Here is a 27,960-nt window from a genome sequence, read left to right on the forward strand (position 1 = left end):
CCACCAGTCATAAGCCAACCAAGAAATCATGTCAGTGGCAGGCATTACAGCAGAAAACGCAGAAAACTTGGAAGGTGACATTCAATGATTGATGTTGAGGGATGAGCATGTAGGAGTGATTGGCTACATTCGAGTATTTGATTCAATTCTGTCAAGCTGTTCTTTAAAACAAGACATGCTCAACTAGAGTATACTATACAGTTGGACTGAGGAAATGGGCTAACTCGATCGCACTTTTTGATAATGTAAACCTAGACATTGAGAAGCAATGGGCAGTCAAGTCTTTCCATCATGCCGAAACATACTTCCGGTTGGTTAGCTCCATTCCGCCCAATAAGATCAAGCTCACACCCATCGATGATGAAATATACACTGCTTTTAGAGCAGAGTTTCCAGACTTGGATGTTGGGATCCTGAAAGAAATGGAGGACTTCAAAACGGACAAATCCAAAGCCAAATGGAGGGAGTTTATCATGAAGTAAGGATTATCTGCTCATCATTGACAGAACCTAGCCGATGAATGACTGACACCGATTTGATTACTAGGTACGAGGACAAGGTTGAAGACTTTAACTTTGGCACGCTGCTTCGGAATCGAAGTGGGGAAGACTATGGTCCTGACAATTGCTTTTTTGGTAAGATCTGCTATTCAATAGATTGGTAGAACTGGTGTATACCCAGTTTAATTAGCCTATATGAGCGACTGACATTTTTGAGATTCAATTGAATGATCTACAGTAACCCGATTTCAATTTCTCTGTATTGAAATTGCTCGTAATCGTGAGGGTAGCAATGATGCACTTTGCAAGAAATAAATCAATGCAAGCTTAGTTATATTCTATTGTGTCAAGATGGGTTGGTACTTGGCTATATATTATCCACTTTTATTGGCTTTGTTACAGTACACAACTACCATGTCTATTACAACCCCTACGCAGCTAGATATTTGAAACTGCATATATTGTAAAACGTTTTCATCCACAGCCAAACGAGTCGCGTCCATCCCATTCGGAGTTGGACTCCTGCCCAAACATTCAACTCGAGTATATCCATGCTTATTTATCGCATTGAACCCAACAAGCAAATGGATAACAATCACCATAACAAATACATGTCTTGTTCAATTTTCTACTTATTCACGATTATCCCCTTGATAGAAAACTATTTTAAATCGACCTTTTCCTACCTTAGCTTTAATATACTCTTGTTCTGGCCCTGGTTATATATTTTACCCTTTTGTATTCTGTTTTGGAAATCCATATCGTGTATATTCGTGTTCTAGCATATCCACCACTGCTATAAAGTGTTAATATGTTGCGTCTCGCATCAAAGGCTGACCTTGATGGACCAAACACGCTCAATTCTCACGATGCATCGACCTTGAATGATGATAACTCATCCTATACTGCAACCAACAGCATTTCAAGCCAAGCGCATTTTCCTCCTAGGGCTTCAGGAAATCTTCGTAGCAAGGGAAGGTTTACCAACAGCTTATCCAACATCTCATCCTACTGGAAACATATGGGTAAAGATTCTATAGATTCATCGCAAAACCATTTTATAAACGACTCAAAGCCACTCAAGGAACGATCTTGGTCTTCGTTTCTGCAAGACGTAATCAGCAAACGTGCCACTTTGACAAATGAAGCTAAACTCGAAAAAGATTCGAATTCATCCTCTATACTAGGCATTTCAGCTCCATCTGGGCTGAATCCTAAAACACCAAAACTATATCGATTTTCGAGCTTGCGAAGTCCAGCTGCAATTTTGAGTCGTGCTACAGGTAATATTGGAAAATCTAATGAACCATTCGATGGTGGAAAACCAGTATCTCGAGGATGGAGCTTCAGATCCAAGCTGGACGTATCTGTTACACACCATAACGTGGAAAACCAATGCGATATTTCACATCCATACTCTAAACCGCTAGATTCAAATAACCAAGCAGAAACTTCAAATGCTATTTGTAATCATTCCTTTAATTTGGATTCTAAACGCACCAAATCTCCAGTTATTCCAACCAGAAAATCATCTTCAGCTATACCATATAGTAACCAGTTGCACTCAATGGCACGTTCAGATTTGCCCACGTCTGCTAAAAACGATCATTGCGTGTCTACACCCATCAAACATGATAAAAAAAGGCTGGAGCTTAATATATTCAAGGGAGCAGGTAAACTAATTTCTTCATCGACAGTAGCCGCTGCTCCAGAAGCACCATCTGGAATGGCTCAAAGTGTCAAGAGTGCAAAAGTTGCTGTTTTTAAACGGTCTCAGTCAATTCCTCGAAAACCAGTTACTCTTGATATGTCCAAGTATGACAAATATGCTTTATCCAATACACTTGAAATGTCACGGTTAGATTGTAGCAATTCGGCAACTCAACCGCTTGTTACTGTTTCCGAAAAAACCGAGGAAAAATTCCATTTAGCTGCAGACAAAAATCCTGAATCTGGTGAAAACCCTCCAGTAATAAGTGGATCTAACATAGAAACTTTAAAGCCGCCTTTGATAATTGTCAAGGCCAAGAAATTCTCTCCAAGTGCGACTGACCATCAAGTACCAGTAGTCCGAGATTCTGTTCAACCTTCAAAACCATTGCCCGAGTTTCCAAAAAACAAATCTGGAGCTCCTGCACCTGCTTCTGGCTCTTTGACTGCGGCTGACCGAGAAGAAATTGAGCGAACTAAAAGACAGCATGACTTGGCTTGTTTAATGAATGGAAGCAAAAAGCTCAGTCATGCATTTCATAGCAAATATACTCTTGGTGACATGCTTGGTGATGGTGCATTTGGATTCGTCGTCACTGCATTCCAAAAATTAGACAATCGCGAGGTGGGTATTTACTATTTGGTCCACGCTACTAGATGATTGAAATTGAATATGTTATTGTATACTGGGTTATATACTCCATGTTTATTTCAAAGTTTTTAATTACTTTTTTCATTTGTTTGGATCTTAGATAGCAATCAAGTTTATTGCCAAATCCAAAATTGCTCGTAATCTTTGGGTTCCATTTAACGAAGCGACAAAAGATCCTGTTCCTTTAGAAGTTGCATTGTTGCATCGATTAAAGCATCCTAATATTATTCAATATATCGACTACCTTAACGAAGAAAATTACGTGCTTCTTGTTACCGAATTGCATGGCACATCATGGGACTCTGTACCTTCTCCGGGGAAAAAAGAAAAAGATGAAGAAGGGATAAATAGGCTTGTGCGTGTAAAAAGTTTAGGATCTACCAAAACCACAAACACTTCAAACCCAATTGCTGTGACCAAAACAGCTCCTACAACCACACTCAATTTTGGAAAGGCGGGTGTAGTCAAAAAGCGTACTAGTTGTGATTTATTTGAGTGCATTGATGCTCGTAAGTATTTCTAATTGTGCTTTGAAAGTGGATCATTTAGTGTAATTACCAATTGATGTACGAATATTTATATTTAATCGTAAACTACATAGATACTTGCATTCCTGAAAATATTGCAAGGCATATTTTTGCACAGATTGCCATGGTTGTGGAGTATTTAAATTCAAATGGTATAGTTCATCGCGATTTGAAAGACGAGGTAAGTTGTCATGACTTGTATACATGCTTTATAGATTGACTGTTTTAATAACAGTTACATTGCCGTGTTTATTTTTGTAAAACTACTCTATTTAGAATATTGTGATCAATTCTGATTACTGTATCAAGCTGATTGATTTTGGCTCTGCTTCACGTATTCCTCAAAAGGTTGAAGACTATTTTTCAAAATTCAATGGTACTGCACACTTTGCATCTCCGGAAATTGCTAGAGGAAATTCATATCGTGGTCCAGAGGCCGAGATTTGGTAAATTTGTCTTTATAATACCGTTGAAAATACTAGACATAATAACACAAGCAGTCTAAACTGATTATATTATTGTTATTATCAGGGCATTGGGAGTTTTGTTGTATACGATAATTTTTGGAGAAAATCCATTTCAAAATAGAGCAGAGATCATAAAGGGAACATTTAGTTTTCCAATGAAAATCAACTCTGGTATGTCAAGATTTCATCTCAACTATTTGTGTGTGCCTCCATGATATAGAGTTTAGCTTGCCAAATCTTCACGTAGTTAACTGTTGCTGTATATTGTATTGTGCTTTTAGACTTGAAAAATCTTTTGGAAAGCATGCTTTGTTATGAAATGACAAAGCGAGCTACAATCAATGATGTACGTTATCTAGCCTCTATTGGGAAAATGCATATTTAATACTCTGCAGAGGTAGAATGGTATTGATGATTGTTTTAATTATATATTTTTAGGTTCTTAATCATCGATGGCTTGAATCGGAAGTAAAGATGCTCAAAGCAAATTACAGAGCCAAAAGCAGATCTCAAGCTGCTTCTCAAACAATTGCCAATGACACCTCAAACTAAAGGTGGTTTCATAATTCACAAATAGTTGGAATATGCCAAGCCTTTATATAAGTGGCACTAATTAATCAATATTTTAATAAATCCCAGCATATCTAACGTATCTTAGAATGGTTTAATTTGTTTAAACCGTGTTGTGCATTGCATTCATCATGCAATGCTACCGGCTGTTGATACATTGTGGCAATATACAACAAAGTGCCAAATATCTTATCATATCTATATTCATCCAAAAGCGAATCTGCTTAGCCAACTATGCTAAGCGGAGTTATGTACAAAATTTGGCTGGTCGTGATAATTCCTTTGATAATTAATGATAAAAGTGGTAAGCCACATTCTGCCTCGTCGAATATAAATCAGAGGTATTCCTCTAATTCAATTCCATATACATTTTTTTGACTAAACAAGACCAGACAGACTAGAATACTACAATATACTTTTCCAAACTAAAGACAATCCAATAATGAAATTTACTCTTTCTGTTGTTCAAGTTGCTCTGCTTGCCACTTCTGTATTTCATGCAGTAAAGGCTCAATCTCGCGTCTGGCTATCGTAAGTCTGTAATTTTGTATTGTCATCTATCTATACGCAGTGTTCAGCATAGTGATATGCTATTTAAGATTTGTGGATTTTAGCAATTATTATACGCTAATGCCAATATAACCTGTGAATCTACTACTACAGATGTCCTCCTTCCTTTAACACATCCTTGCTAAGACAGGCCACAACTACTGGTCCATGTGAAGCTGCTAATATCAATAATGTTCCCAGTTTTGGTGTTCAAGCCGGCTCTCGTCTCAAGGTAGGATGGGATTCCGGAAACCGTGGAGGTAATTACCATGCTGGTGCTTGAATGTAAAACTGATTGTTAAACCTATCATGTAATTAAAATTTGGTATGCACTTTTATTTAGGTGGCTATGTTCGTCTAGCTCTTGCTCCTGCAAGCTCTTTAAACCAAGCCACGTTCAATCAGTAAGTGTACTACACCAGTTTTTGAATAATTTGAAAGACGGCTATTCCAGGCGCTAAACATCAAAAGATTTGCTTTATCGCAAGAATACATCTAACATTTTTATTTGGCTTTACTTTTGTAGGAGCGTTCTTAAGCTTACTTGCTTTGGATATGATAGTCGACCAGGCAGATACGCGTAAGTATAAATTTGATGGTGCACGAGGAGCGGAGTTTGATGAGTTTTTGGGGCTGAATGCATAGTGTTGCAAAAGCCACTATTGACTCTGTTTTTGATAGTATTCCAACTTACACGCTTTTTCATTTCTATTCGATTGTATGTCTAATCTTAGTCTTGGAAACTGCAACCATCCTTGCAATGGTCGTGGAGGATGCCAATACCAGTCCAACACTACTGACAACCAGCGCTATGATACGACCATCACTGTTCCATATAATCTTGCCAATGGAGAGTAAGTTTTTTTTGTTGATCTGTATTTGTGTTGCTTGATGACGGATAGTTTTGATCACTGTGCTAATTTCAAATTTTTGTAGTTATGTGATTCAGTTTACTGCGTTTGTTGGCAACTCTGATACCCCTCTTTATAGCTGCTCCAAGCTTACAGTTGCTGGTGGAAATCCATCACTTGTTTGCCCTGCCGCAGCTTCGATTGATATTCCAAGCTGTGTTGTTGCTCTTGCACCCGATTTTAACTCGTTGACTGCTGACTCCTCTCCTGGCAAATTTTGCTATCAACCCAATGCAGTAAGTACTATTATCTGATTTTTTCCAAAATGGCCGCCAATGTATCGGATACTTATTTTGATTTTTACAACTATTTAGGCTGGTAATATTGATGACAACATTGCACAAATTCCAGTAAATGTGGATTGCGATCCGCGAATCAGCTGCGATATCTCCTTGAATCAGCAGTCGTGTCTGAATGATTTTCCCTCGGTACTTGATCCCGAAACCTCTCCACATCAGATCTGTACTTTCACAACCACTTTGGCGACCAACACGGGTAGTCCAACAACTACTACCACTACTACTACTACTACCACTACTACTCCAACAACAACTACTACTATCACCAGTGCACCAGAAACTATAACCACAGTGCCTTCCACTACTACTACCACTACGACAACCACCGCGTTTGTTTCTACCACTGAAAGCTCACCAATTGTCTCGACTTCCGTGGCCACATCTGAGGCTTCATCGACCACGCATGGAACTACTGAGCTACCTTCTTCAACATCATGCCCTAGCAAATACCCCACAATCCAACCTGGATCACCATGCTCAATTTCTGCTTCAGCCCTTGATTGCTCAGGAGACAACTATGCACAATGTTCATGGGTTGAAACATCATCTGGAATTCCAGCTGAAGGATGGATTATTCGGTCTTGCGCAGAAGGCACTGCATGCCGGCTTCTTGCACCTGGATTCCCTGTTTGTGATTACACATCAGCAACTTGCAATTAATTTTACATCTTTAAAATTCGGCATTTAATTGTGAAACGGTGTTTAGTTTTTAATTTATTCTGGCAATGTCATAAGCTTAACCCAGCCTTTCTTTATCCTTTTATATATATGCAGTCCTTGCTCAATATTGCTTACTTTTTCAAACGATTGAAAAAAACTATTTTCATTTCAATATTTAATCTATTATTATTGGGGAGTGTTTATGAAAGCAGCGAGATTTGAAGTTGGATTCTTTAAACGATACTTGAATAAGATCGGACAACCGACCTGCATTCAGGGTTTCCCGCATTGCTATTGATTTGGTAGTTGTGCACTATGCAGTCACTGTTGACTGTGTTGATAGACTCTTCTAAATACAATGCGGCTTTGTTAAAAACTGTTGAAGCTGCACTCAATATCAACTGCAGTAAAACCAATCTTGCAGCAGTCTCTACCACTGCGACGGGCAGGACTGGTGATAGAAGAACTGGTAGAACAAGAAGTTTGAAGACTAGTTCTACCACTGCTGCAGCAAACAAGGAGAATCGGTCTGATGAAACCAGCTCTTTTCCAGAAGATATGACTGCATTTGCATCGACCATCTTGGAGCAGGTTATCAAAACTACTCATGGATACTCACAGACCATGACGGATATAACTACAACCTCAAATGTCTTGCATTCCAGAACTGCCACATGCAGTTCTGTCGGTTCTGGCACGGATACCACTTTAAATGATAATGCTGTTAGTTTGGGTAGCCAAATTCAATCGAATCCACAGCCTATTGTCCGGAAACAGACATCAACCAAGACATTAAATATTCGAAACACTGGATCTGGTGATACTGAGCGATCAACTGTATCCGCTGATCAAACTGCATCAATTGGCAGGCATAAAGTAATTGGCATCACTTCAGTGCGTCGTTTGAGAACAGCTGCATCGACTCCATCACTTTCTACCATGTCAAACATTGAAGCAAACCATCAGCTAGCATCCTCCAATTCAACAAATAATGCCCAGCAGCGACAGTTTTTAGATACTGCGTTGGAAATTGCTCGTATTTGCATATCAGTGATTGATCAAAAAGCTACACCTTGGCATGTGGAGTCGCTACATACTGCAAAAATGGCATGCAATCTAACTACTCGATTCTTGGACTGTAAAGCTGTATGTATCCGAGTTTACGATGATTCTAGGGTTTGATTGAGATGCTTGAAAGTATACTAATCAATCCAATTATGCAACACTGGATCGTGATTTTATTTAGTACATGCATGCATTTTTTATGCTGCAGTATGCATTTCACAGACTAGGTGTTCCAAAACCTGTAAAAACTATTGCAAGTCGTATTCGCACTCTTAAATCCAAAACTATATCCGAGAATCCTCCATTATCTGCATTCGGGAGAACTATTTCAAATACAGGCTCTAACTCGCTATTGAGAACTGCATCAACAGTGTCCAAAACGCGTGGTTTTGCTGCTTCCTTGACAAACGAAACTACAGATCTGGATCAAATTGATGCCATTTGTAGTTGGTTGACATCATGTCCTTTTGATAAAAACTCGTCAGCATTACACTTGCAAGTTTCTATGTTGCTAATTATGAACTCACTGCGATGGATGCTCGGACATCGTCCTGATGTTGGCATGACTCAACGCTTTCTTGATTCTTTAATTTCCATGTCTGGATTTATGGGAGTATATGAAATTTTTGTGGTTTTGGATGAAAAGACTGCAAAAGCTCATTGCGATTTCATTTTTCGAATACTGTTTGAATTCATTAGCAAATGTAAGTGGTTTAATTTTGTGATGGTGCCGTGGCTGACCGTAATCATTTGCTTATGCATTTCAATTTTCCTTTTCATTCTATTTTACCAGTGGAGTTTCCGCACAACATTCATTTGACCATCACAGCCATTCACTTTTATTTTAAATCTAAAAACTTTTCTGCCAAAGGTCTACATACACTTATTCAAAAGCCAGCACTATTAGCAAATAAGCACTATATGCTTGAACCTGCTGACCTCCTTTCGAATTATTATCATCGCATTGCCAGTATTTCACAGGTTAAAATGCATTTCAGCATGGATGCTCTTTCTTGGATTGAGCATGGCTGGCTGGTATCAAAACAGGCATGTGTTATTTTACTTTTAAACTTTCATGTCTAATTTTGGATATTAATACCGCTGTATTGATACGTTTTAGTTTCCCGAAAAAAGAGGATTTTGGCATACATTCACGTCAGATTTTTTAAAAAAGGGGATTGAAGTTGTTCCAGATTATCAAGATGCATTCTACATCTTTGAGTTATTTCATGAAATAGAACTTGCAATCCCGCTGGTTACTTTTGAAAAATCGGGTAAGTACATTATTGATACACAAGCTATGTTGGTTTCAGTAATGAGTGGATGGTATCTGATTTAAAATGTATCGAATCACTGTAGACTTTAATTTGCCAGAATATGAGTTTCCAACCTGTCTTTCTGAAGATTTGAAGCTTTTACGAAGATTTCAGCTATTGTTGCTAGAGTCCATCAAAGAGCTACGTGAGCTGTTAGATGTGGACTCCACCACCTTAGAAACAGTTTCAGCCAATATTTTAACATCTACAAATTCGCGTGTGGTGCATTCACTTTGGTTTGCCAATATTGCTCATAAAGTGTTCAGTACGGCTCAGCTAATTCTGCCTAAAGTATGATAAAATTGCATACCTTGTTAATACTATTTGCACTTTTAATTGAAACTAGTTTTTTTTTGCATTTTAGATGGATGGGGATATTCAGCAAAGAATGTCAAGGTATGCACTGGAAATCAAACTGCTGCAACCACTATATCATTGTCTACTACCCGAATGTACCTTGTCAGATGGGGAAACTCTTTGGTCGATCTTTGAAAATGCAGTATTGTATAGCAACACGTATAACATAGATGCGCGAGATCAGATTTTATCCGGTAGTGCATATCAAATTGCTGCATTACTTTTGCGTCGTAAATGTGCAGCAAATGCACTTCCCTTTTTACACGCCGCAGTAACACACGCATCACATATGCTCAAATCTGTCGATAATTCTATTTCTAATGATACCAAGGTTCATCTTGCAAAGCGCTATGAAGTGCTTTCATTTTGTCAACAGGAGATGGGTGAAACAAAGGTATGGCTTGTTTAATATCCAAATGGCTTTAGCGACAATCAAACTTGTATATTAACACTTTTGTGATATATATTGATCATGCTACAACTTTGTTGTATATTATAGGCAGCGATTGTGACAGTATGTGACGCATTGAAATTTTATCCAATCTCGTATGCCCGCACTGCTGGAAATAAATTTGTCAGCCCATTCAAGCAACTTGCAGCAAGATATATCTGTTTATCCTGTAAAGAGTTGAGCAGTTTTAAGCCTATTCAGGCTTTGATCAATCCTAGCGAACAGGCTGATAAATCAACGGTAGATTTTATTATCCAACTCGAATCGCAGTTACTACAAGGCCATGGAGCTGGACACTATGCCAAACTTGCAAACATTGTTGAGGCAGGATCTTATTATCAAAAAACAGGAAATTCACTTGCACAAGCCAGGTAATTTGACTGCTGCATAAAGTATCTACTTGTGATTTCATGTATTACAAACTTAATTATATACCAACGTTTATATTTTCTAGAACGTTGGTGGATAAGGCGCGTATTTTTCGCAATAAAGTTCAAACCCCTGCTTCCAATATGCAAGGGCAAGAACTGGATAGTTTAGCTACTTCAAACGCCATGAGTTCAGAGACTGATGATCCTGTCAAGTGCTGCGAGCTTGCAGTTTCTCTTCTCAAGAATCTTGTAGCCCAAGGGTCTGAACAATCAAAGAAGCCCGAAATATTGGATGAGATCAAACATGAGTTGGCGATAGCTCAATGTGAGCTTGGCATTTCACTCAACTCGGCCAACATGTTTGATTACAGACCGTTTTATTCTGCACTTGCTTGGTGGAAAAAATACTTTGCAAACACACACTCTTTCACACTGCGTAAGCTTGATTGAATTGATTGCATTTTATGCCAAAACGTTTAAAGTAGCAATGCGGTTGACACTTTGTTTGGCAGCGTTACAAAAAAATTCCATTACAGAATCACGCACCTTTGTTCCAAAAATGTCTGAACGGCTGTTTCAATATATCGGTGAGTGATTCATACATGGTGATTCTGCGATTTGGTGAAATTAACTTTGTTAAATGGCATGAATAACTATGAACAGAAATGCTTGCTGGCTATTTTCAAGCGTTGAACCAACCAATCAATGCACTGTATTTTATTCGTATACTGTTTAAGCTTATACAGCTGTGTCCATCCAAGACTTTAGTTGGTACGTGTTTATTTATTCATTAGTATGGGTGACTATTTATTGATATTCAAGTCTACATTCCTACTTATAAATTTTCTGGTCATTATACCAATTTGTCTAGATGTTCTCAAATTGTATCGGGAAATGGCAGACACATATCTGGCTCTTGGGTGTACAGGAAGAGCAGGTGTCATGTTTTCCCTTGGAAAGCAACTATCACAGAGCTCGAAATGCACAGTTTTAGCAAAAGACGAATTTCAAAGCAGATTTGGCAAATATTTTTCAATGATTGGGAATGTAGAAAAAAGGTATTGGATTTTCAGTTTTGTGATTGATAATGTTTGAATATGTTATTTATTCTATGCCAATCAACCTTGGTTTTTATCATTAGCCAGGAAATATTTTCAAACATAAGCTCATTTGCTAGTATCTCCAACAACACGATGCAAGTAGATGAAGTTTTGCAACGTGCACAGTTTTATCTTGATAAATCCGTATTTTTGTTTTACAAGGTATATTTTTTTAAAAAAACTATCAAATGGTATTTTAGCTACGACACTTTGCTTTAAAATTACTAACTCATTTATGCAGAGCAATGTTTCATTGGCGATATCGGAAGCTACCACTGCTTATTCCATGATTGCCAAAACCTCTCGCCGAATTCAAACACGCAAATCCTCCACATCACACGAACCTAGTCATATCCATTTCTCTATTACATTAAATCGTGTAAGTATTCAGGCTTTTAATTTTTGATGTATACGCTTTTACCGAGCAGTTATTCTAATTTTAAAACGCAATCAAATCATCATACGTCAAGACTGTGCTGGCTTGCTGCTTATGGCTAGGGAAAATGCATTCTTTTCAGGGTTCATTTATACAAGCAGATGCCTATCTTCGTCAAGGTTTAGAGATTGCTACACAGACTTGTTCTGGGGGATATATTGTAGAGCTCTCAGTATGCATTGCCGACCTATACTCTAGAAAAGCAAGTGCAACTACTTCACTCGAGTTTATCCAATCTGCACTGTCACACGCAAGCAAGGTAAACAGTTGTCATTTATGCATACAAGTATTATTGAACCAAAGAATTCACGTTGCATGAATTTGGCAATGTATGATCTTGATTACTATAGATTTCCAATCAGCTACCTGCTTATGTGATTGCTGAAATGACTATGGTTGAAGCTGATTTACAAAGACAAGGCGGGTGTTTACATAAAGCCATTGTGCAGTATGAGGATGCAAGTACACAACTCACCAAGGCATCGGATCAAAAAGTGATATCTCGATTGGAAGATTTTCCAGCCGATTCGTGAGTTTATTTGAATAGTGGTTGATGTTGTTTACAATTTAGTATTCATTTAATTGCCTTGCCTTTGTATGCCTGTTATTTTGGGATGCCAAATAATAGGACAGCTGCATTATCGTTTACCAATACGTCCAATAGTCAATCTGCTACCACACCATTTACACCACTTGCTAAAATCAAAGTCAAAGGCAAACACGACAATACTGTTTTACTGCGTTGTTTTGGTCTAGAAAACGTCAAGGCTAATGTGATTTGCCAGATTGGTGAGTATTATTTTCAAACTGTCCATTCAATGCCAAGACTGAACAATATTTGAAAATGATTTTAATGCATACACTATGTTTAGCGGATACTCTGATAGAACAGTCCAAGTTTGAAGAAAGCTGGAATCGTCTAATGAAGATTGATGAAACTGAGCACGATATGTTTCAAGAGGTATTTAGCTTGTTTGGCGTATCTTACACTATGGCAGCTGAAATATACAAATTCGATACAGAAACTGATTTCATTATTGGGTTATTACATATAAAGGCACACTACTATGCATCTATGGCTTTGACTAGATTCGAAATGTTTTTGGTATCACAAAAGGGCAACCAACGATTGCAGATGTTTTTTGATTCGGTTTATGCTTTTCCGTGGTGTATTCAGCCAGTTAAATCCATCAAACCTACAACTGTGTGTGCCAAGTCGAAAGGATCTATTAATTTAACTGCCACCAAGAGATCCAAAATGACTTTGCAATTTGAAAAAGCAGCTAGTCAGCTAAAAGGTTTATTGCAGCGTTCCCTTGAACTCACTCAAACTTATGGATCATTGAAATGCCGTGAAGATGTTTTGTTTTCATGGACACTGTTTCAGTCTATACAGACTGTTCTTTTTCCTGGAAATGCTGTTCCTTTGGATTGTGCGCTGTCGCTTATTTCTCATTTGGGTATATAGTTGATCAAACCGTTGATTGTATTTAGACTACTGTTGTTAACTTGCCTTGTATCAATATATAGAACAAAACAAGGCCATTACAACTCAACATCAATGCGAATCTGCCAGACAAACACGTCGGATGAACGCGACATTGGAGTTGACACAGCCATCAGCTACACTGCAATACGACCCTCTAGATTTGACTGCTCGATTTACAGGTGTTACGATCAAAGATACTTTGCAACCATTGCAGGCCAAATCTCGTGAATCGGTTCCTGTCAAGAGCGATTTATTAAAAGAAAACTTGGAATCTTCAATCGCTGCATTTCAATCCGTCTTTCTAGCTAATATTCCTGAAAATATTATTGTATGCTCATTTTCGTTTGATGTCAAAAGGCAAGATCTGTATATTTCCCGTATGGAATACGGGGGTGCCTATGCTCTATTCAAGCTTCCGTTATTGAGACAAGCGACTCGAGATGGCGAGACAAATGGGCTAAGATTTGAGGATGTGAATGCTGCATTTCAAGACATTATGGAAGAAAGCAAAGATACGATTGAAAACTCAAAAGGTCGCACTTTATCTCGCAAGGAAGTCCTAGAATGGCGAAAGAGTAGAGCGCAACTTGATGAAAGATTGCAATCGTTGTTATCTCAGATCGAAACTGTTTGGTTTGGTGGATTCAAGGTTTGTTGAAATAATTTGATGCCAAAAATAATCGATTCAAAAGGTTTGCAGATTTTCTAATCTATACTGCCATATGCTTATTTTTGTACGCAGGGTATACTTTCAAGCCACTGTCTAGATAGCACTGATCTGGAGCCTAGTATTGCATTGTTTAAGAAACGACTCGAGTCACTTGTGTATCAAGCAGTGTCAAAATCCACTGTGGTTCGTACCAAACAGCTTTCGTTTGGTCTTGACCTGTGCAAAACAATTTTACGAATGGGTGCATCGTCAACAGATGATAAAGAGATTGAAGATGTGCTTTATTATTTGCTGGATGCCTATCAATACCAAGGTGTTTTTGTAGATTACGATGAAGTCAACATTGATGCGGCAAGTGTTTAGCAGATAAAAAGGTTATTTTATTTGCATGCTTGCATTACTAATTTTGAATCGACTTGTGTTTATTAGGTTACGGAAGAAATCAAAGAAGTCATTATTGCTTTTTATCAAGATCTAGAGTCTTGCCAGCATCGCTCATTTGAATCTAGCACAGATGACATGCATGATTCACCACAAAAGCACATGGTTCTTGTACTGGATAAACATTCGCAGCATCTTCCTTGGGAGAGTTTGCCTGCACTGCGAGGTCATTCTGTGTCACGAATGCCCTCGTGTGCAATGCTCGGTGAAATCTACTCATCTACTAATTTCTGCTCAAATGTGTCTAAAGAACAATGCTTTTATGTGCTCAATCCCTCTGGCGATCTTGTACATACCCAGGCAGAGTTTGAGCAATCACTATCAAGGTATTATCTATTGGTTTTGTTGCGCTCAATTTAACATTGTAGTTGGATTTATATTAATGTGTTTGTTGATAGTAATAAAAGCTGGAACAGTATTGTGGGACGATCACCTACAGAAGCAGAGATTCTTGATGGACTTCAGAATAAGGATATTTTCATGCAAGTTATTTTTCCTTGATTTAAAGCACGACTGCATTCTTGTTAACATTTCATGCTGTCTTGTTGATAACGTGTCATAGTTACTTTGGGCATGGAGGTGCAGAACAGTTTGTGCGTGGACAAGCCATTCAGAGTCTTGATCGATGTGCAGTGACATTGCTGTTTGGATGCAGTAGTGGATATATGATGCCTGCTGGCGAGTTTGAACCACAGGGAACGCCTTTGCATTATTTGATGGCTGGATGGTAATGTATTGGTTTGGCTGGATGATGATACACTTTGACATGTTTCTCAAACCTTGTCTGGCTTGATGCTTGTATATAGCCCAGCTCTTGTTGCGAATCTGTGGGATGTCACTGATCGTGATATTGATCGATACAGCAAATCCATGATGGAGCAATGCGGACTGCTGTCGGGCGACAGTGATCAAGAATGTGTATCGTTGCCCATGGCAGTATCTTTAGCCAGAGAAGATACGCTTTTGAAATACCTGATTGGTGCAGCACCCGTTGTTTATGGTGGTCTGCCTATTTACATAAATAAATGAGTTGATAGTATGTAAATTTAGCGAGTCTTGACTGGATCTGTTGATTTGGAATACTCAATGTCCAATAGTTTAAACAATCCACGAGTATTTGAGATTGCTAATTCATGCGGCTCTATGCTTGATTTATCCACAAAACATGCTGACCTACACATCTAATTACTTTTATTATTCTTCTTATTGGTTTAAGTGGATAAAGTTGGTGTTGATTTAAGCTAGTTGCTATTCCTACAAAAAACAATCTTAGCCAGCTTATGGATATTATGATCACCCAATAGATCATTGAACAAAATCATTAGTCGTATTGTGTAACAGGTTTGGTGTCATGTATCTTCTTCACCACGCTCCAATGAGAACCAGTCTTCCTCGGCAGGCTGAGGAGATCCACATGATCCAATTCCTTCATAAGAAACAGTAGATGGAGCAAGAGATACTACCGATGTATCTGTAGACCGTCGCAAGGGACGATCTCGAGGTGGAACCAAATGGACACCGTCCATTGATCCCTGTGGTTTTGTGCTAGTTGTGTAATTAGCACGATCAATTTCTATCACCTGCTGCACAATCCTATGTAGATTCAAAGCCATGTCAGGGTTACCAAATATAGCCAATCAAGTCTATACACTCAAACGTGTGAAACGTACCTATCACAGTCTGCATGCTGATACACTTCGTCAATAGCACGATCAAAGTCCCGCCAAAATCCACTCAAAAGCCAATTCTTTTTTGCAAACGAAGTTACCAGGCGAGAGTGTGCCTGAGAGGATTTCTTCATGTGATATTCACGCAGGGCGGGAAGATGCTCATAGGCATTTTGGCACGTACATGAAAGGGTAGGCGAGCTCCCATTGATTTTGACTTGCAAAAGATGACCATGATCACGAAAAAACCGCTGTTTAAAATTAAAAGACTATTATAGTTAGCATTACATCATGCCACTTTATAAATTACTAGACAACAAGCAATGCACTTGCCAAGAATGCAGCACGTGCAACTTGATCTAATGTAGGTTCTTCGGTTCTTGAATCAAACATAACACGAGTCCATTCATCTAAACTGGACATGGAGGGCAGAAACAAATGAGACGAGCTTTTCGGAACCAGCTATTATAAATAATACAAATTGTTAAAATACAGCTGTAAGAATTATAGCCAAAGCAGCAACAGTTTGTGTTGAATAACAAACCAGCATACCAATTTCTTTCGCCCCGACTTTGCATTTGTAATTAGTTCAGAGAATCTAGATCCAATTTTCTCTTCGTGTGTATGACTTTCCTTGACAAAATTGTGCAGCGACATGTAGCTGTTGGGATGCTGTCGCAAGAATTTCTAATAACAAAAAGATATTTAGTCAAAGCAAAAGTATTGGAATGTACATGCAGTAGTAGCGTACCAAAATCTCCTTATTTTCGTTTTCACAATGGTATGGAGCTCCTCGCACACCGTTCATCCGCTTAGCAGCAATGGTTTTGAGCTCTATCTGTAATGACAAAAGGGTAGTGTCACCTATTTTAGTCTTGACATCACCTTTATAAACATCTAGTGAAAAACATACCAAGCATGGATTTGAAATTTGAAGATTAGTCGATGTTGTACTCATGGCTTTTTCAAGCGATCGCTCTAGATTATCAATTCGAGACAGTTTTTGCTCAATTGCCTCCAATCTATCAACAATACGATCCATCTGAATAAGCTGAAAAAACTGGACAATCTGTGGTGATGACTAGAGCACATTTAAAAAGCATAAACACCGTCAGCATATTAAAACCCAACGAGCCCACAATACAGCTAAACAAAATGGATTGAACAAAGTATGAATAGATCTTGCCATCCATTACCTTTAGATTTCAACATACCTCAATTACATAGGCAAGTTCTTTGTTATTTTTGACCCTATCGCTTACTTCGTTTTTTGTAGCCAAAATTTGTTGAAGCCCAGGGCATCTAATTAGACTCTGCTGATCGGCAACAGGTTCCTGTGTAAACTGATTAAATTTTCGCTTGGACGGTGGATGATGAGGATGTGCCAAAGAAGATGGATACTGCACTGGTGAATGGGAGGGTTGGGGTGGTTGATAGGACTGATGCTGATATGGATGCTGTTGCCGGCTTGAAGATGCGTAGCGATGCGAGTATGGTCCCAAAGTAGGAGCTGCTGCCAAAATGCCATGGGAAGATCCAGGATGCATTTGATGGCTCGGATCCATTGCGTGTTGTGTTAGCGGACTGCGCTGACCTTGTTGGACATGCGGACTATGCTTTCCGGGCATGCTGTGCTGCTGGTGTATAGAGTCGGGTTGACCTGCGACGTTGGGTTTGGCCCTTTTCATGTCGCCTTCGATATGCATCGAGCTTAAAGGCAATTGATCTGTAAATCAATAGAATATCAAAACATGAAAAGAAATTAAAAGGTAAGCCAAATGTGGCAAAAATAGACCTATGGCGCAAAAAGAAGTCGGGTATAGGAATATACAATAACGCCAAAAGATAACACACCGTTTGCTGAATTCAGAAGCGGATCGACAGGGTGTACAGATGTGTATATTCCGCAAAAATTCGAATTTGCGTGCAGTAGTAGAAAAAAAAGAGACCGACAAGGGCGGGCCGAAAAAGATGATTCGAAAAACGCAATAAAATAGCAAAAATACCAAAACGGATTAGCTGCTGGCGAATACAATCAGAATTCCAAATACAAATCAGACGAATGGGCAGCAGTATAACAGCCGTATTCACGCAGGGTGAAAACTAAAGGTGCCAAAATATATAATACACCACCAGTCCCATGGCATCATTGATGCCGGTTTACTGGGGTTCCCTGATTGGCATGTATAGTTATATTCCTAATACTGAAATCTTTGTTTCAAACTAGGCGCGAACGTACGAGATTAGGATACGACAAAGAGGGGGTGTACAGATTTAAAAAGTCAAACACAGTATCTGGATTGCAATAGACGAGTCTGTCGATCGTGCAATATATGGTTGTGCCAAAAGAAAAGGAAAAGGTAGGTCAAAAAGATAATTTCAGTTCAGAACTACGGTTTGACTATGCATCATATGGTGGTTTCAAAGAATTAGGAACGTCTATTAAGAAACAGCCAGTTTCTAACGGAAAAGCACAACGAATATTTAACCATTGTCTATTTGCAAGCAAAAGAGGCAGTGAGCGTGCAAGACAAATATAAAAAGTATTCCATTTTACGTGAGTACGGTATTATACAAATTCCAACGGCACGCATATTCACGGGTAAAGGCATAATATAGCTCAAAGATTTAATTGATGAGACTAAAGCAGATCGTGGGGTATGATGCGTGGTACCAGTAAAGTTGTAGAAATACAATGCCGAAGCCTGCAGTAAAAGGCATGTGCCAGTTACCAGGCATGGCTTGACTGTATCCTACTCTTGACCAAAGCAAGCAGAATACCCTAATTAGCAGCATCAAAATACAACTCAAAATACACGTCCATTAGCGTATTTTGGCCTCTAAGCAGAAGATCGGGAACATAAGGAGATTAAAGGAGCAGCAAGAGTTTTGAAATGTCTGCTGTATAAACGATTTCCTCCCTTGAATGCAACAGATCAAGCCCAACGTATAGTGGTAGATAAATAGTTTCGAGGCTGTGATTTGAATGGTTCGAGTCTTTACCAAAATAGATTCAATAGAAAAAGGGTTGAGCATTTGCATTGAGGACTGCTCGAAAAACATCAAGATTTGCACAGTAGCATAAACCCGTCATTTAAGCGTGGGGTATGTACTTGTTTTTTGCTTCGTCTATATTTTCTGATGTTAAAGGTGCTTTAGACTAAAATCACAACTGGAGTCGGAAAAACAGTGTCCAACCGCACTGAGTAACCAATCTACTGCTCGCGCCAACTCGGCCAAATTTACGGCATACTTCCAAAACCAACTTTGTTACATCAGTAGCGTTGGTTACAAGCGATTACCAAAGCACAGGGGGAACACATTACAAAACATTGCGAATTTCGCTATGCATACGGTAAATGGGTATATACCGCCACAAACGTAAACGCGAGTTCAAGGATTGAATAAAGATATGACGTACAGAAAAACAAAGATGCTGTGGCAAGGGATACAATGAAAAAGCAACCGTCTGACTGCTTCAACTCGACACCAATCTAAAAGCAAGGCGATGAATTACATAAAGTTACGGTACTGGATTGATCAAACTAAACCATGCTTTTTTCCAAAGCCCAATGGTAAAAATTGAGGAATTACCTTGAAACAATCTATAGCAATAGCAGAGTCAGACCTTGTCTACTATACAATGGCTCTGAATATTGCTATGCCGATTCTTCCAAATTTATCCATACTTGTAGTGACACAATGCCGCAAAAGCTGCTAAGCAAATTTAACCGTGTGGCTAAACATTAAGACAGCGTGTGCTTAGATGCAATAGTACAGCTCATTTGGCATTTCTCAATATCGAAACAAAGCATGAGCTATGCCTAATGACTATACCAACTAAATATATGCAATTGACCTAACCTCTGCATGATACTAGCATATCTTGATAGCTAGAAAAGCAAGGAACAAGCAAAAACAAGGTTTGATTGCCACAATTCAAAAATCATGACAGCAAGTTAAATTAACGAGATGGAAGATGATCATCCAATGGTGTAGTGCATCTTGACAGTGTCGCCTGATTGACCTACAAGCATGTAAATCCAAACTATGCAGCTAGGAATCAATGATGAATTCAACAACCAATCTGGTACAAATGCGTCAACACATCCCCTCAATTCATGCTGTTTTTGCTTGACAATATCATTGGCCAATATAAACAGTAACTATTGAATAAAACATGCCGAGCTGGTGTTGAATTAGAATCACCACAAGCATGAGTATTGAACAGACTTGTTCAAACAAATCCTTAAGTGGCAGAATTGAGAGCACAGCCAACTGAGAAAGTGACAGCAGTAATGGCCGCCACTTCCGAGTTGGTGCTGGGCAGAATAAAGAGCAAATCAAATAGAATGACAACAATAGTGACAGGCATGAAAAGCCAATTAGGGAATGCAGTAAAATAATGACCAAGTAGATAGAAACCAGATCTGATTCATGCAGCAATTCAGAGCGACTACTCAACTGGGTCGTTTGGTTGTGATAACTGGAGCCTGGACAGCAGCCGCAGCAGATAAAGAAGCCAACGACAATCCCAACACTGGAGCTTGGTGTAATTCTCGCTCTTCTGAAAAAGTTTCAGTGTGTGTGAGTGGAGTGACAGGATCAGATGTCGAAGACTTGATGTTTTGTTGAGCGGAAAATGGACTACAGTCCAGAGATGATATGTTTATATCATTGTCGGCAGGAGGACTAGCTACGGTTACAGTAGGAACGCCAGAGAATGAAGATGAATGTAAACGAGAGGGACTATAGTTATGTGCGTTTGTTTTGGACCATTGAGTCGTATCAGATGGCAGATGATTATAGTGAGATGAGTGGTATTGGCTAGACTGCAATGTAGGTGACAAAGGCCTCAGATTTGGAGGGCAGTGAGTTGGCAGAGAGTGTAGATTACTACTGGGCGGTTGAGCGGATTCTTCACGCATTGTAGAATGGTATGAATGCATAGACTCGGAGGAATGACGACGTAGGTCAGTCTTTGGCTGTCCTTGTGGTTGATGATAGTGATGAGCCATGGCTGGGTAGCTGTCTTGAGGATGGTTGTAGTGATGATTCCAGCCAGATAATTGTGTTGATTCTTGATTGTTGGTGTGGCTGGATAGCACAATTGATGGCATATGCTGATTTTGGTTTAAATCAGACAGTGGATGAGTGCTCTGCACATACGATTCATTGAGTTCTAGATTTCCATGTAATCTAGAAGGGGCTCCTTGTATAATAGGTGGCAGTTGTGACTGGTTTGCGATTGTTTCTATTGGTGTTACTTGTATATGCGATGATGGGCACGACATTTCTTTTTCCGATTCAATATACCAAGTGAGCGAGCAGTAATGGACTTGATCACGTCCCAAGCCAAGTTGAATTGATGGCTAATACCGGGAATGTGTCTGCCGTCTCGTCACTTGTGTGGGTGTTGTCAATTTTAGTTTGGATTATTCCTTACCACCGTGGAAATAACACTAGGCGTACAAATCGAGAGCAGGCCAAGCAGCAAGTTTCCTTGTATTCAATGAACTTGGACTAGGTCGTCAGCTGTCGCACAGGTCTTCAATTGAGAAATAAAACAGTCAATTAGAAAGCCTTGGCAAGTGTAAAAAGTGGATTCCAGCAGATGTTGTATAACTGCTTGGTCGAATAAAAAGATGGATCTTGCAAATCTCTCAACCGAGGTTTGGCTACTTGATTTCGTATAGAACTAGGTTATAGGCGACTGCGCTGCAATTGTGTTGGGGTCGGTTAAAGTGAGAGCAGACTATTTTATAGTGCAGTAGTGATCGACAAGCACCGTCTACCTATCTTACTGTACTCTACAATAAACAGAATCTGATGGCTGACTGCCCTAAATTTTTATAGTCTGCTCAGGATCAACGAGTATTGGTGGGAATAAATAGGCGGGTTTTTACTTTGTTTTGTGGGATGAAACGGATTTGTTATTCAAAGTGACAGCTTAAAAAGAATCGATTTGCTTGGTTACTAGGTTTTAAATTATAATGTAAAAAGCAGTCTGAATAATCTTCAATGCTCAGGTGGGTGATAATTATGCTAGTAAACAGTTTGAAATCAAGCGTATACTTGCAAAATCCATACAGTGCCGCCGGAAACCAGATAGAATGGCGAGAGCAATTAACAGTGGATAAGACGATCAACAAAAACAGCTCGCTGACCAGTTCAAGATAATGTATTGAAAATAAGGCACAATGTGTATCGTGTTTATTAGTGGCAAGGATGATAACCCAAGGTTGCGTCCGTGATAACAAGTGGCGGAGCTGTCTAGACTTTACTGCTTCTGTGAATATCAGGCTTTGAATGATTCAGTTTGACGTTTTTTAGGGTAGCCCTATAATTTTCCGGTTCATATTGCAGCCATGGAAAGGAAGCTAATGGGAACAATTGCTTGTTGCCAATTGATCCTCAAAGCTTTCATTTGTACCTCAAACTATTCCCGTCAGCCATCGCTAAAAGCATACTTTTTTCAGCCACATGCGGCTTAGATCTTGGCACTAAATGTTTACCACAAGCAAATGAAAGGACTGTTACACCCTTTATCAGAGTATCAATAAACCAGACGATTGGCGAGTATGTGGCAGGCATGGGTAGGCCATTGGTCCATATGACACCGTCACCGCCGTATTCGCGTAAAGCAAAACGCTAGCAGGGTGCCAAAATACATAATGAGCCCTTGGTCCCATGGAACGACATCTTCAACTTAAAGGACATGTTCTTTAACTCGAGTTGACTGGCTTTGTGCCTATTTTTGTATAGCCAAACGAATGTCCAGTTTCAGCAATCTCATTGTCAATCTCCAACTCTCCTTTTCTACGAATTGAACATTATGGCATTGTGTGATTGGCATGGAAACAACTGTTGCATTTCTGGGATTGCAGTCCTTGTTTTTTAAACTAGAGCATATCCGAGATTTAGGATACAGGAGTCTTACAGAGTTGTATTGAAAACATCAGAACCCAGTATCTGGATTGCAAATGGTGAATCCGGTTTTAGTCTTTTTAAACCTACTTTTTTTCTCATTTGAATAGTCATACACTACAATCAAACAGTTGATTCCAGCCCAAAAAATCGTTGGAGTATCCTATGATGAACATTGTGTTTGGAGCCATTAGTACTGATTGGAGAAGCCAACTTTGGTAGAAACCCAAAGATTTAATCACTGTCTAACCCAAATTAATAGGCAGTCTGCAAGATAAATAGTGTTGCATTTTACATGAACACGGCTGTAAAAGTGGTAATTGAGATTAGCAAAACAATCTAATTCTCGACTTGACTCGCTATTGCTTTGGAATTTCTGTATGGCAAACATCACATCCACCCAAGTGTTTGAACAGTTTCTGTCGTATGACTTTGAGAAAGATGAGAGGTTTACACAGGGACTGCAGCAAGCCATGGGCTCAGTCACAACCCAAGTGCAAGACCAAATGAAGCTAGAGCAAGCCAAAGTATTTTATTTTTCAAAGTAAGGCTGGCAGTATACCAACACTAATCTGAAGATGCAAAGTTTTGTCTATTATTTCTAAACTCACACTGTATGATGGGTCATTGAAATATAGATTTATTGCACCACTAGACTACGCAGCATATAAAAAATGGCAAGCGGCCACTGCACGTGAAGCGCAGACAAGACTTGATTCAACACTTGCACAAGGCCATCTGAAACAATCAAAAGAGTGTTTGGTTGAAGAAAGCGATACAACAGTAGATGGAGAGACTAGCCACGACTTAAACGAAACAACATTGACATTTCAGGAGATTTCAGAAAGAGTAGCAAGAGGAGAACCCATTCCAGGAATACGCAGTATTCCAGATACAGTGCATGAGCATCGTAGTAAACCAGCACTTTTGCCTCTTAAAAAGCCTTGGGAATAACAGATCTGGAACACTGCACAATCGCTTATAATAAATAAATCTCGGATGGTCGATGGATCGACCACGAATTTGAAATCGGTGAGCATGATTTTCTCGTGACAATTTTACATGCAAAAGTGAGTTGAAGAACGTTGACCGAAACCAACCAACTGGAGGAGTGACGAACAGGATACTGACTGTCGCCAGCAACTCACTACGGCAACTTCAGGTTTAATCTGCTTCAACTCTTGCACAGATGTCTTCTCGAAAACACACTGCTAGCATTCAAAACAGCCACTATGTACCATCTGGCCTTGCTAGAGCTGCCTTTGTTGCTGCCTCAAATGGTCTTTCCATTGGTGCTGGTCCATCCTCCATTAAAACTGCCGATGGTCTCAAGTCCCGCGATAGTCGCTACTCTCTTGCTGCGTTATGGTCAATGGCTGCTGAGAACGATGTTGAGGTTGATGACGAGTTGACCAAAGGTATGCCTGTTTTTTCTCCTTGAATCTACACCTGCACTCTTTGTCCATTCATTTATCGTATGAACAGCGTATACTTGAAAGTCGAAACTGCTGCCATATGCACTATATTGGATTTTATCAGTGTATTGAGGCGTCCTGCTACTCAATTTAATGAAAATTGCCGCATGAATTGTGGCTACCGCTATCAGTTGCAGGTCGAACCGATTGTTGGAAATGTCCATGTATTACTGAGACAACAATTCAATTTTTGATTCGATATGATCTTGCATTTGAATGATTGACAGACTTGCTAACTTTCATGGTAAACTCTTTAAACTGCAAAAAGCCCAGAAAAAACTGCGTGATCTCAAACTCAGAATATCTTCTCAATCTAAACGTAATTTTGTTCTTGAACGAGATGTCCGCTATCTTGATTCTAGAATTGCACTTCTCATTCAAAATCGCATGGCTCTGTCCGAAGTAAGTATATACGATAATACCTTGTTGATTTGTAAAATTTTGCGTCGCTTTAGTTTTATTAAATCGTTTCATGTTTGACTTGTTTTGAATTCTATAGCAGCAAGAAGTTGCAAGCCACCTTGAAGAACTTGAAATGGGAGAGGGTCACATTCCAGACGATCGTCGTCGCCAAGTAAGTGACCTATTTAGTTTTTCGGATGATTTTGGAAAACACAGGACCAATACTTGGTGCCATTGAGCCTATCTAATACCTTGGCCCTTTATTTTTTATTTAGCTGTATGCCAATTTATTTTATCTATTACAATCAGAGCCTCGTCACATTGCTGGTCTTGCAAGAATTGTCAGCCTCTCTGAAATTGATACGCTTTTGCAAACGGTCATGTTTACTATTTTTGGAAACCAATATGAGGCTCGTGAAGAATATTTGTTACTTTCCATGTTCCAGGTACAACATCGAGTTTTTTATTACTTGGCATGCATTATTGGATTCTATGCACTCATCACTTTGCACAGAATGTATTGTCAGCAGAATTTGAAGGCGCAACAGATTTTGGAAGTTTAATGCGTGCAAACACTCCGATTTCTCGAATGATGACAACTTATACTAGGTGGGTTTGATCTCCTATGGCGATTGCTAGATTATGAAAGTAAATGCACTAATACTATACACCTAGACGTGGGCCAGGACAATCATATCTTAAGAATGTGTTGGCAGAGCGCTTAAACAAAATGATCGAGTTGAAAGACTTGGATTTGGAGATCAATCCATTAAAGGTTTATGATCAAATGATCAAGGACATTGAGATTGCGACAGGTCAAACATGCAATCTGCCTCGTGGAATTACTGCCGAAGCAGCACTAAAAAATACGGATGTTCAAGCCATCATTGCACCTCGGGTCAGGACATTGATTGAAATTGGAAACTCATTTCTTGCTGTTATTATGAACTCTTTAAAGCAAGTGCCATACGGCATTCGATGGATATGCAAGCAGATTCGCTCATTGACAAAAGTTTGTGTTGATAATCCAATGTGATGCATATTGTACGCATGCATTTGACTGACTAGTATTACTAAATTAGAGAAAATATTCGGATGCAAGCGATTCTCAAATATGCTCACTTATTGGTGGCTTCTTCATGCTTCGATTCATTAACCCTGCTATTGTTACCCCACAAGCATATATAATTGTGGATGGAACACCCCAAAAAAACACTCGTCGCACTTTAACATTGGTATGAATTAGATGATATGTATATCAGTCTGTTCAGTGCTGGCTTCATTCAACTTTTTCTAGAATACTAAATAGTTTGCTTTTTGAAAAACTTTACCTGGCTTTGTACCATTAGCTTGCTAAATTGCTACAGAATCTAGCCAATAAGCCTTCCTACGCCAAGGAACCCTACATGATGGCACTTGCACCGTTTATCGAGCACAACAAACCAATCTTCAATCAGTTTTTGAATGAATTGTGTGAGATTGGAGATTTTAATGAATCACTCGAGGTGGGATTGTTTTGGCTGCATTGGCTGTTTATCAAGTGCTGTGGCATCTCACCTTTATTTTTATAAACTCTTATGCTTTAGATGGAACAATATATCGCTCTTTCTAAAAAGGAAATTGATCTTAACATTACAATGAACGAAATTCACAATACGCACGGTCTTCTTGCACAGCATATGGATATTCTTGCAAGTATACACTTTACCAATTGGAATTCAATACGTGAATACTGACTGCTGATCTATTTTATTTGATCTAAACTACAGTGCCCTGATGAAGAAAGTCATTTGCGCATTTGTCTGGTTGATCTTGGTCCTGCGCCGCCCCAAGTGCCCCGTTTGGAAAATAAACAGATTTCACTGCAACTGTTTTCACGGTGGGATCAGACTAACCAAGTAGAGACCCCGTCAGCAGCCGGCGCTGATCAGCAGACATATGGAGATTTTTTGTATATGGACACCAAGGCGTTGTTTGTGCAAATTCTACGTTTGGCGCCTGGTCTGGCATCTCAAAAACCTGTTATGCTAGGCAAGGTAGTGGAGTTTGCTGCCACATCGCGTGACGCTGCTCTTGTTCGTAAAGGTCTAAAGATTGGCGATATGCTTCTAGAACTGGAACGGCTTGGTTTGGTGGATGCTAGTAACGGCCATAGTCTCATGGTTGAAGAAATCCTCAAAGAACTTGTACATCTTGGTAACCTCAAGGACAAGATAAACACGGAAATGGAGTCTCTTGAGGCTGTATACAAGACCATTCAAGACCATAACGACTATCTTCGATCACAGCTAGAAACATACAAAGCATACCTGTACAATGTTCGTAACAACAGTGGTATATCTGCCAAGAAAACAGCACATCACAAGAACATGGCGCCTATAAAGTTTACCCATCAGAAACTGGAACAGGAAGGAATCATTGTTGAAAGCAATATTCCCGAGAATAGGTATGTGCTGCTGCCTGTATTTTGTTGTGCTAAAACTTACACTATTTTGGTGACTATAGACGCTCGAATATATACTTTACGATATCGTCGCCAAATCCTGGAACTTATATGATTGCACTATGTTTTAAAGGTATATTCAAACTACTGAATGTCCCTAAAAGTATACATGCCGATTGCTTTTCTGATCCAAACATTTTACTTTGCAGGTCGTGACAAGCCAATTTTGGAAATGGATTTAAAGCTTGACGATCTTCTTGAAAAGCAGCAGCTTGGCGTACAAACACTTGATGTGGAATATGTGACACTTAGTGTAGCCAAGATGCTTGCATTGCTCAATAACTCATTCAACAAGAAATGAAGAATATATTCTCAGTCATGTGGAGTAACTGATTCATTTGTTTAGCGTTATTACTTTTGATTGTGATTTGCACGCATGACAAAATCTGACACTGCCAATTGGTGATTATATTGACAGCTTGAGCAACTTGATGGGTTTACAGCT

General features: G+C 39.2%; 9 protein-coding genes across 9 annotated transcripts; 7 read left to right on the forward strand and 2 right to left on the reverse strand.

The window, feature by feature from the left end:
* Positions 1–28: 28 nt before the first annotated feature.
* On the forward strand, positions 29–815 carry BATDEDRAFT_85735 (uncharacterized protein; the record flags this gene model as incomplete). The annotated part of the gene is made up of 4 exons (XM_006675904.1): positions 29–74; positions 256–478; positions 547–635; positions 739–815. 4 exons carry the CDS (start codon positions 29–31, stop codon positions 813–815), a joined length of 435 nt encoding a protein of 144 aa, XP_006675967.1.
* A 496-nt stretch (positions 816–1,311) lies between these two features.
* Positions 1,312–4,408, forward strand: BATDEDRAFT_84593 (uncharacterized protein; the record flags this gene model as incomplete). The annotated part of the gene is made up of 7 exons (XM_006675905.1): positions 1,312–2,835; positions 2,963–3,371; positions 3,464–3,570; positions 3,666–3,835; positions 3,921–4,027; positions 4,138–4,202; positions 4,295–4,408. 7 exons carry the CDS (start codon positions 1,312–1,314, stop codon positions 4,406–4,408), a joined length of 2,496 nt encoding a protein of 831 aa, XP_006675968.1.
* A 398-nt stretch (positions 4,409–4,806) lies between these two features.
* Positions 4,807–7,019, forward strand: BATDEDRAFT_36370 (uncharacterized protein). The gene is made up of 7 exons (XM_006675778.1): positions 4,807–4,957; positions 5,090–5,235; positions 5,319–5,379; positions 5,502–5,555; positions 5,710–5,829; positions 5,912–6,122; positions 6,201–7,019. Exons 1-7 carry the CDS (start codon positions 4,869–4,871, stop codon positions 6,843–6,845), a joined length of 1,326 nt encoding a protein of 441 aa, XP_006675841.1. The 5' UTR covers positions 4,807–4,868; the 3' UTR covers positions 6,846–7,019.
* A 141-nt stretch (positions 7,020–7,160) lies between these two features.
* BATDEDRAFT_21412 (separase) lies at positions 7,161–15,570 on the forward strand (the record flags this gene model as incomplete). Its single annotated transcript, XM_006675217.1, has 23 exons — positions 7,161–7,991; positions 8,092–8,614; positions 8,704–8,945; positions 9,031–9,184; positions 9,270–9,517; positions 9,591–9,622; positions 9,737–9,977; positions 10,083–10,405; positions 10,489–10,841; positions 10,891–10,992; positions 11,069–11,176; positions 11,277–11,463; positions 11,547–11,667; positions 11,747–11,884; positions 12,024–12,200; positions 12,292–12,470; positions 12,513–12,730; positions 12,814–13,401; positions 13,472–14,079; positions 14,173–14,457; positions 14,530–14,867; positions 15,104–15,268; positions 15,348–15,570. 23 exons carry the CDS (start codon positions 7,161–7,163, stop codon positions 15,568–15,570), a joined length of 6,384 nt encoding a protein of 2,127 aa, XP_006675280.1.
* A 320-nt stretch (positions 15,571–15,890) lies between these two features.
* BATDEDRAFT_85564 (uncharacterized protein) lies at positions 15,891–17,914 on the reverse strand (the record flags this gene model as incomplete). The annotated part of the gene is made up of 7 exons (XM_006676189.1): positions 15,891–16,134; positions 16,212–16,459; positions 16,527–16,670; positions 16,761–16,895; positions 16,960–17,046; positions 17,122–17,289; positions 17,423–17,914. 7 exons carry the CDS (start codon positions 17,912–17,914, stop codon positions 15,891–15,893), a joined length of 1,518 nt encoding a protein of 505 aa, XP_006676252.1.
* Positions 17,915–18,541: 627 nt separating this feature from the next.
* BATDEDRAFT_85736 (uncharacterized protein) lies at positions 18,542–18,748 on the forward strand (the record flags this gene model as incomplete). The annotated part of the gene is made up of 1 exon (XM_006675906.1): positions 18,542–18,748. The coding sequence occupies one exon, from the start codon at positions 18,542–18,544 to the stop codon at positions 18,746–18,748; it is 207 nt and encodes a 68-aa protein (XP_006675969.1).
* Positions 18,749–20,668: 1,920 nt separating this feature from the next.
* BATDEDRAFT_21414 (uncharacterized protein) lies at positions 20,669–21,502 on the reverse strand (the record flags this gene model as incomplete). The annotated part of the gene is made up of 1 exon (XM_006675218.1): positions 20,669–21,502. One exon carries the CDS (start codon positions 21,500–21,502, stop codon positions 20,669–20,671), a length of 834 nt encoding a protein of 277 aa, XP_006675281.1.
* Positions 21,503–23,515: 2,013 nt separating this feature from the next.
* BATDEDRAFT_85737 (uncharacterized protein) lies at positions 23,516–24,089 on the forward strand (the record flags this gene model as incomplete). The annotated part of the gene is made up of 2 exons (XM_006675907.1): positions 23,516–23,679; positions 23,774–24,089. The coding sequence occupies 2 exons, from the start codon at positions 23,516–23,518 to the stop codon at positions 24,087–24,089; spliced, it is 480 nt and encodes a 159-aa protein (XP_006675970.1).
* Positions 24,090–24,240: 151 nt separating this feature from the next.
* Positions 24,241–27,833, forward strand: BATDEDRAFT_18255 (uncharacterized protein). Its single transcript, XM_006675099.1, has 12 exons — positions 24,241–24,553; positions 24,879–25,012; positions 25,110–25,184; positions 25,288–25,458; positions 25,527–25,621; positions 25,688–26,024; positions 26,095–26,247; positions 26,362–26,517; positions 26,599–26,707; positions 26,795–27,458; positions 27,518–27,588; positions 27,665–27,833. Exons 1-12 carry the CDS (start codon positions 24,325–24,327, stop codon positions 27,814–27,816), a joined length of 2,346 nt encoding a protein of 781 aa, XP_006675162.1. The 5' UTR covers positions 24,241–24,324; the 3' UTR covers positions 27,817–27,833.
* The last annotated feature ends 127 nt before the right edge of the window (positions 27,834–27,960 follow it).

The sequence above is a fragment of the Batrachochytrium dendrobatidis genome (genome assembly GCF_000203795.2).
Source record: "Batrachochytrium dendrobatidis JAM81 unplaced genomic scaffold BATDEscaffold_1, whole genome shotgun sequence".
Classification (NCBI taxonomy): Eukaryota; Fungi; Chytridiomycota; class Chytridiomycetes; order Rhizophydiales; genus Batrachochytrium; species Batrachochytrium dendrobatidis.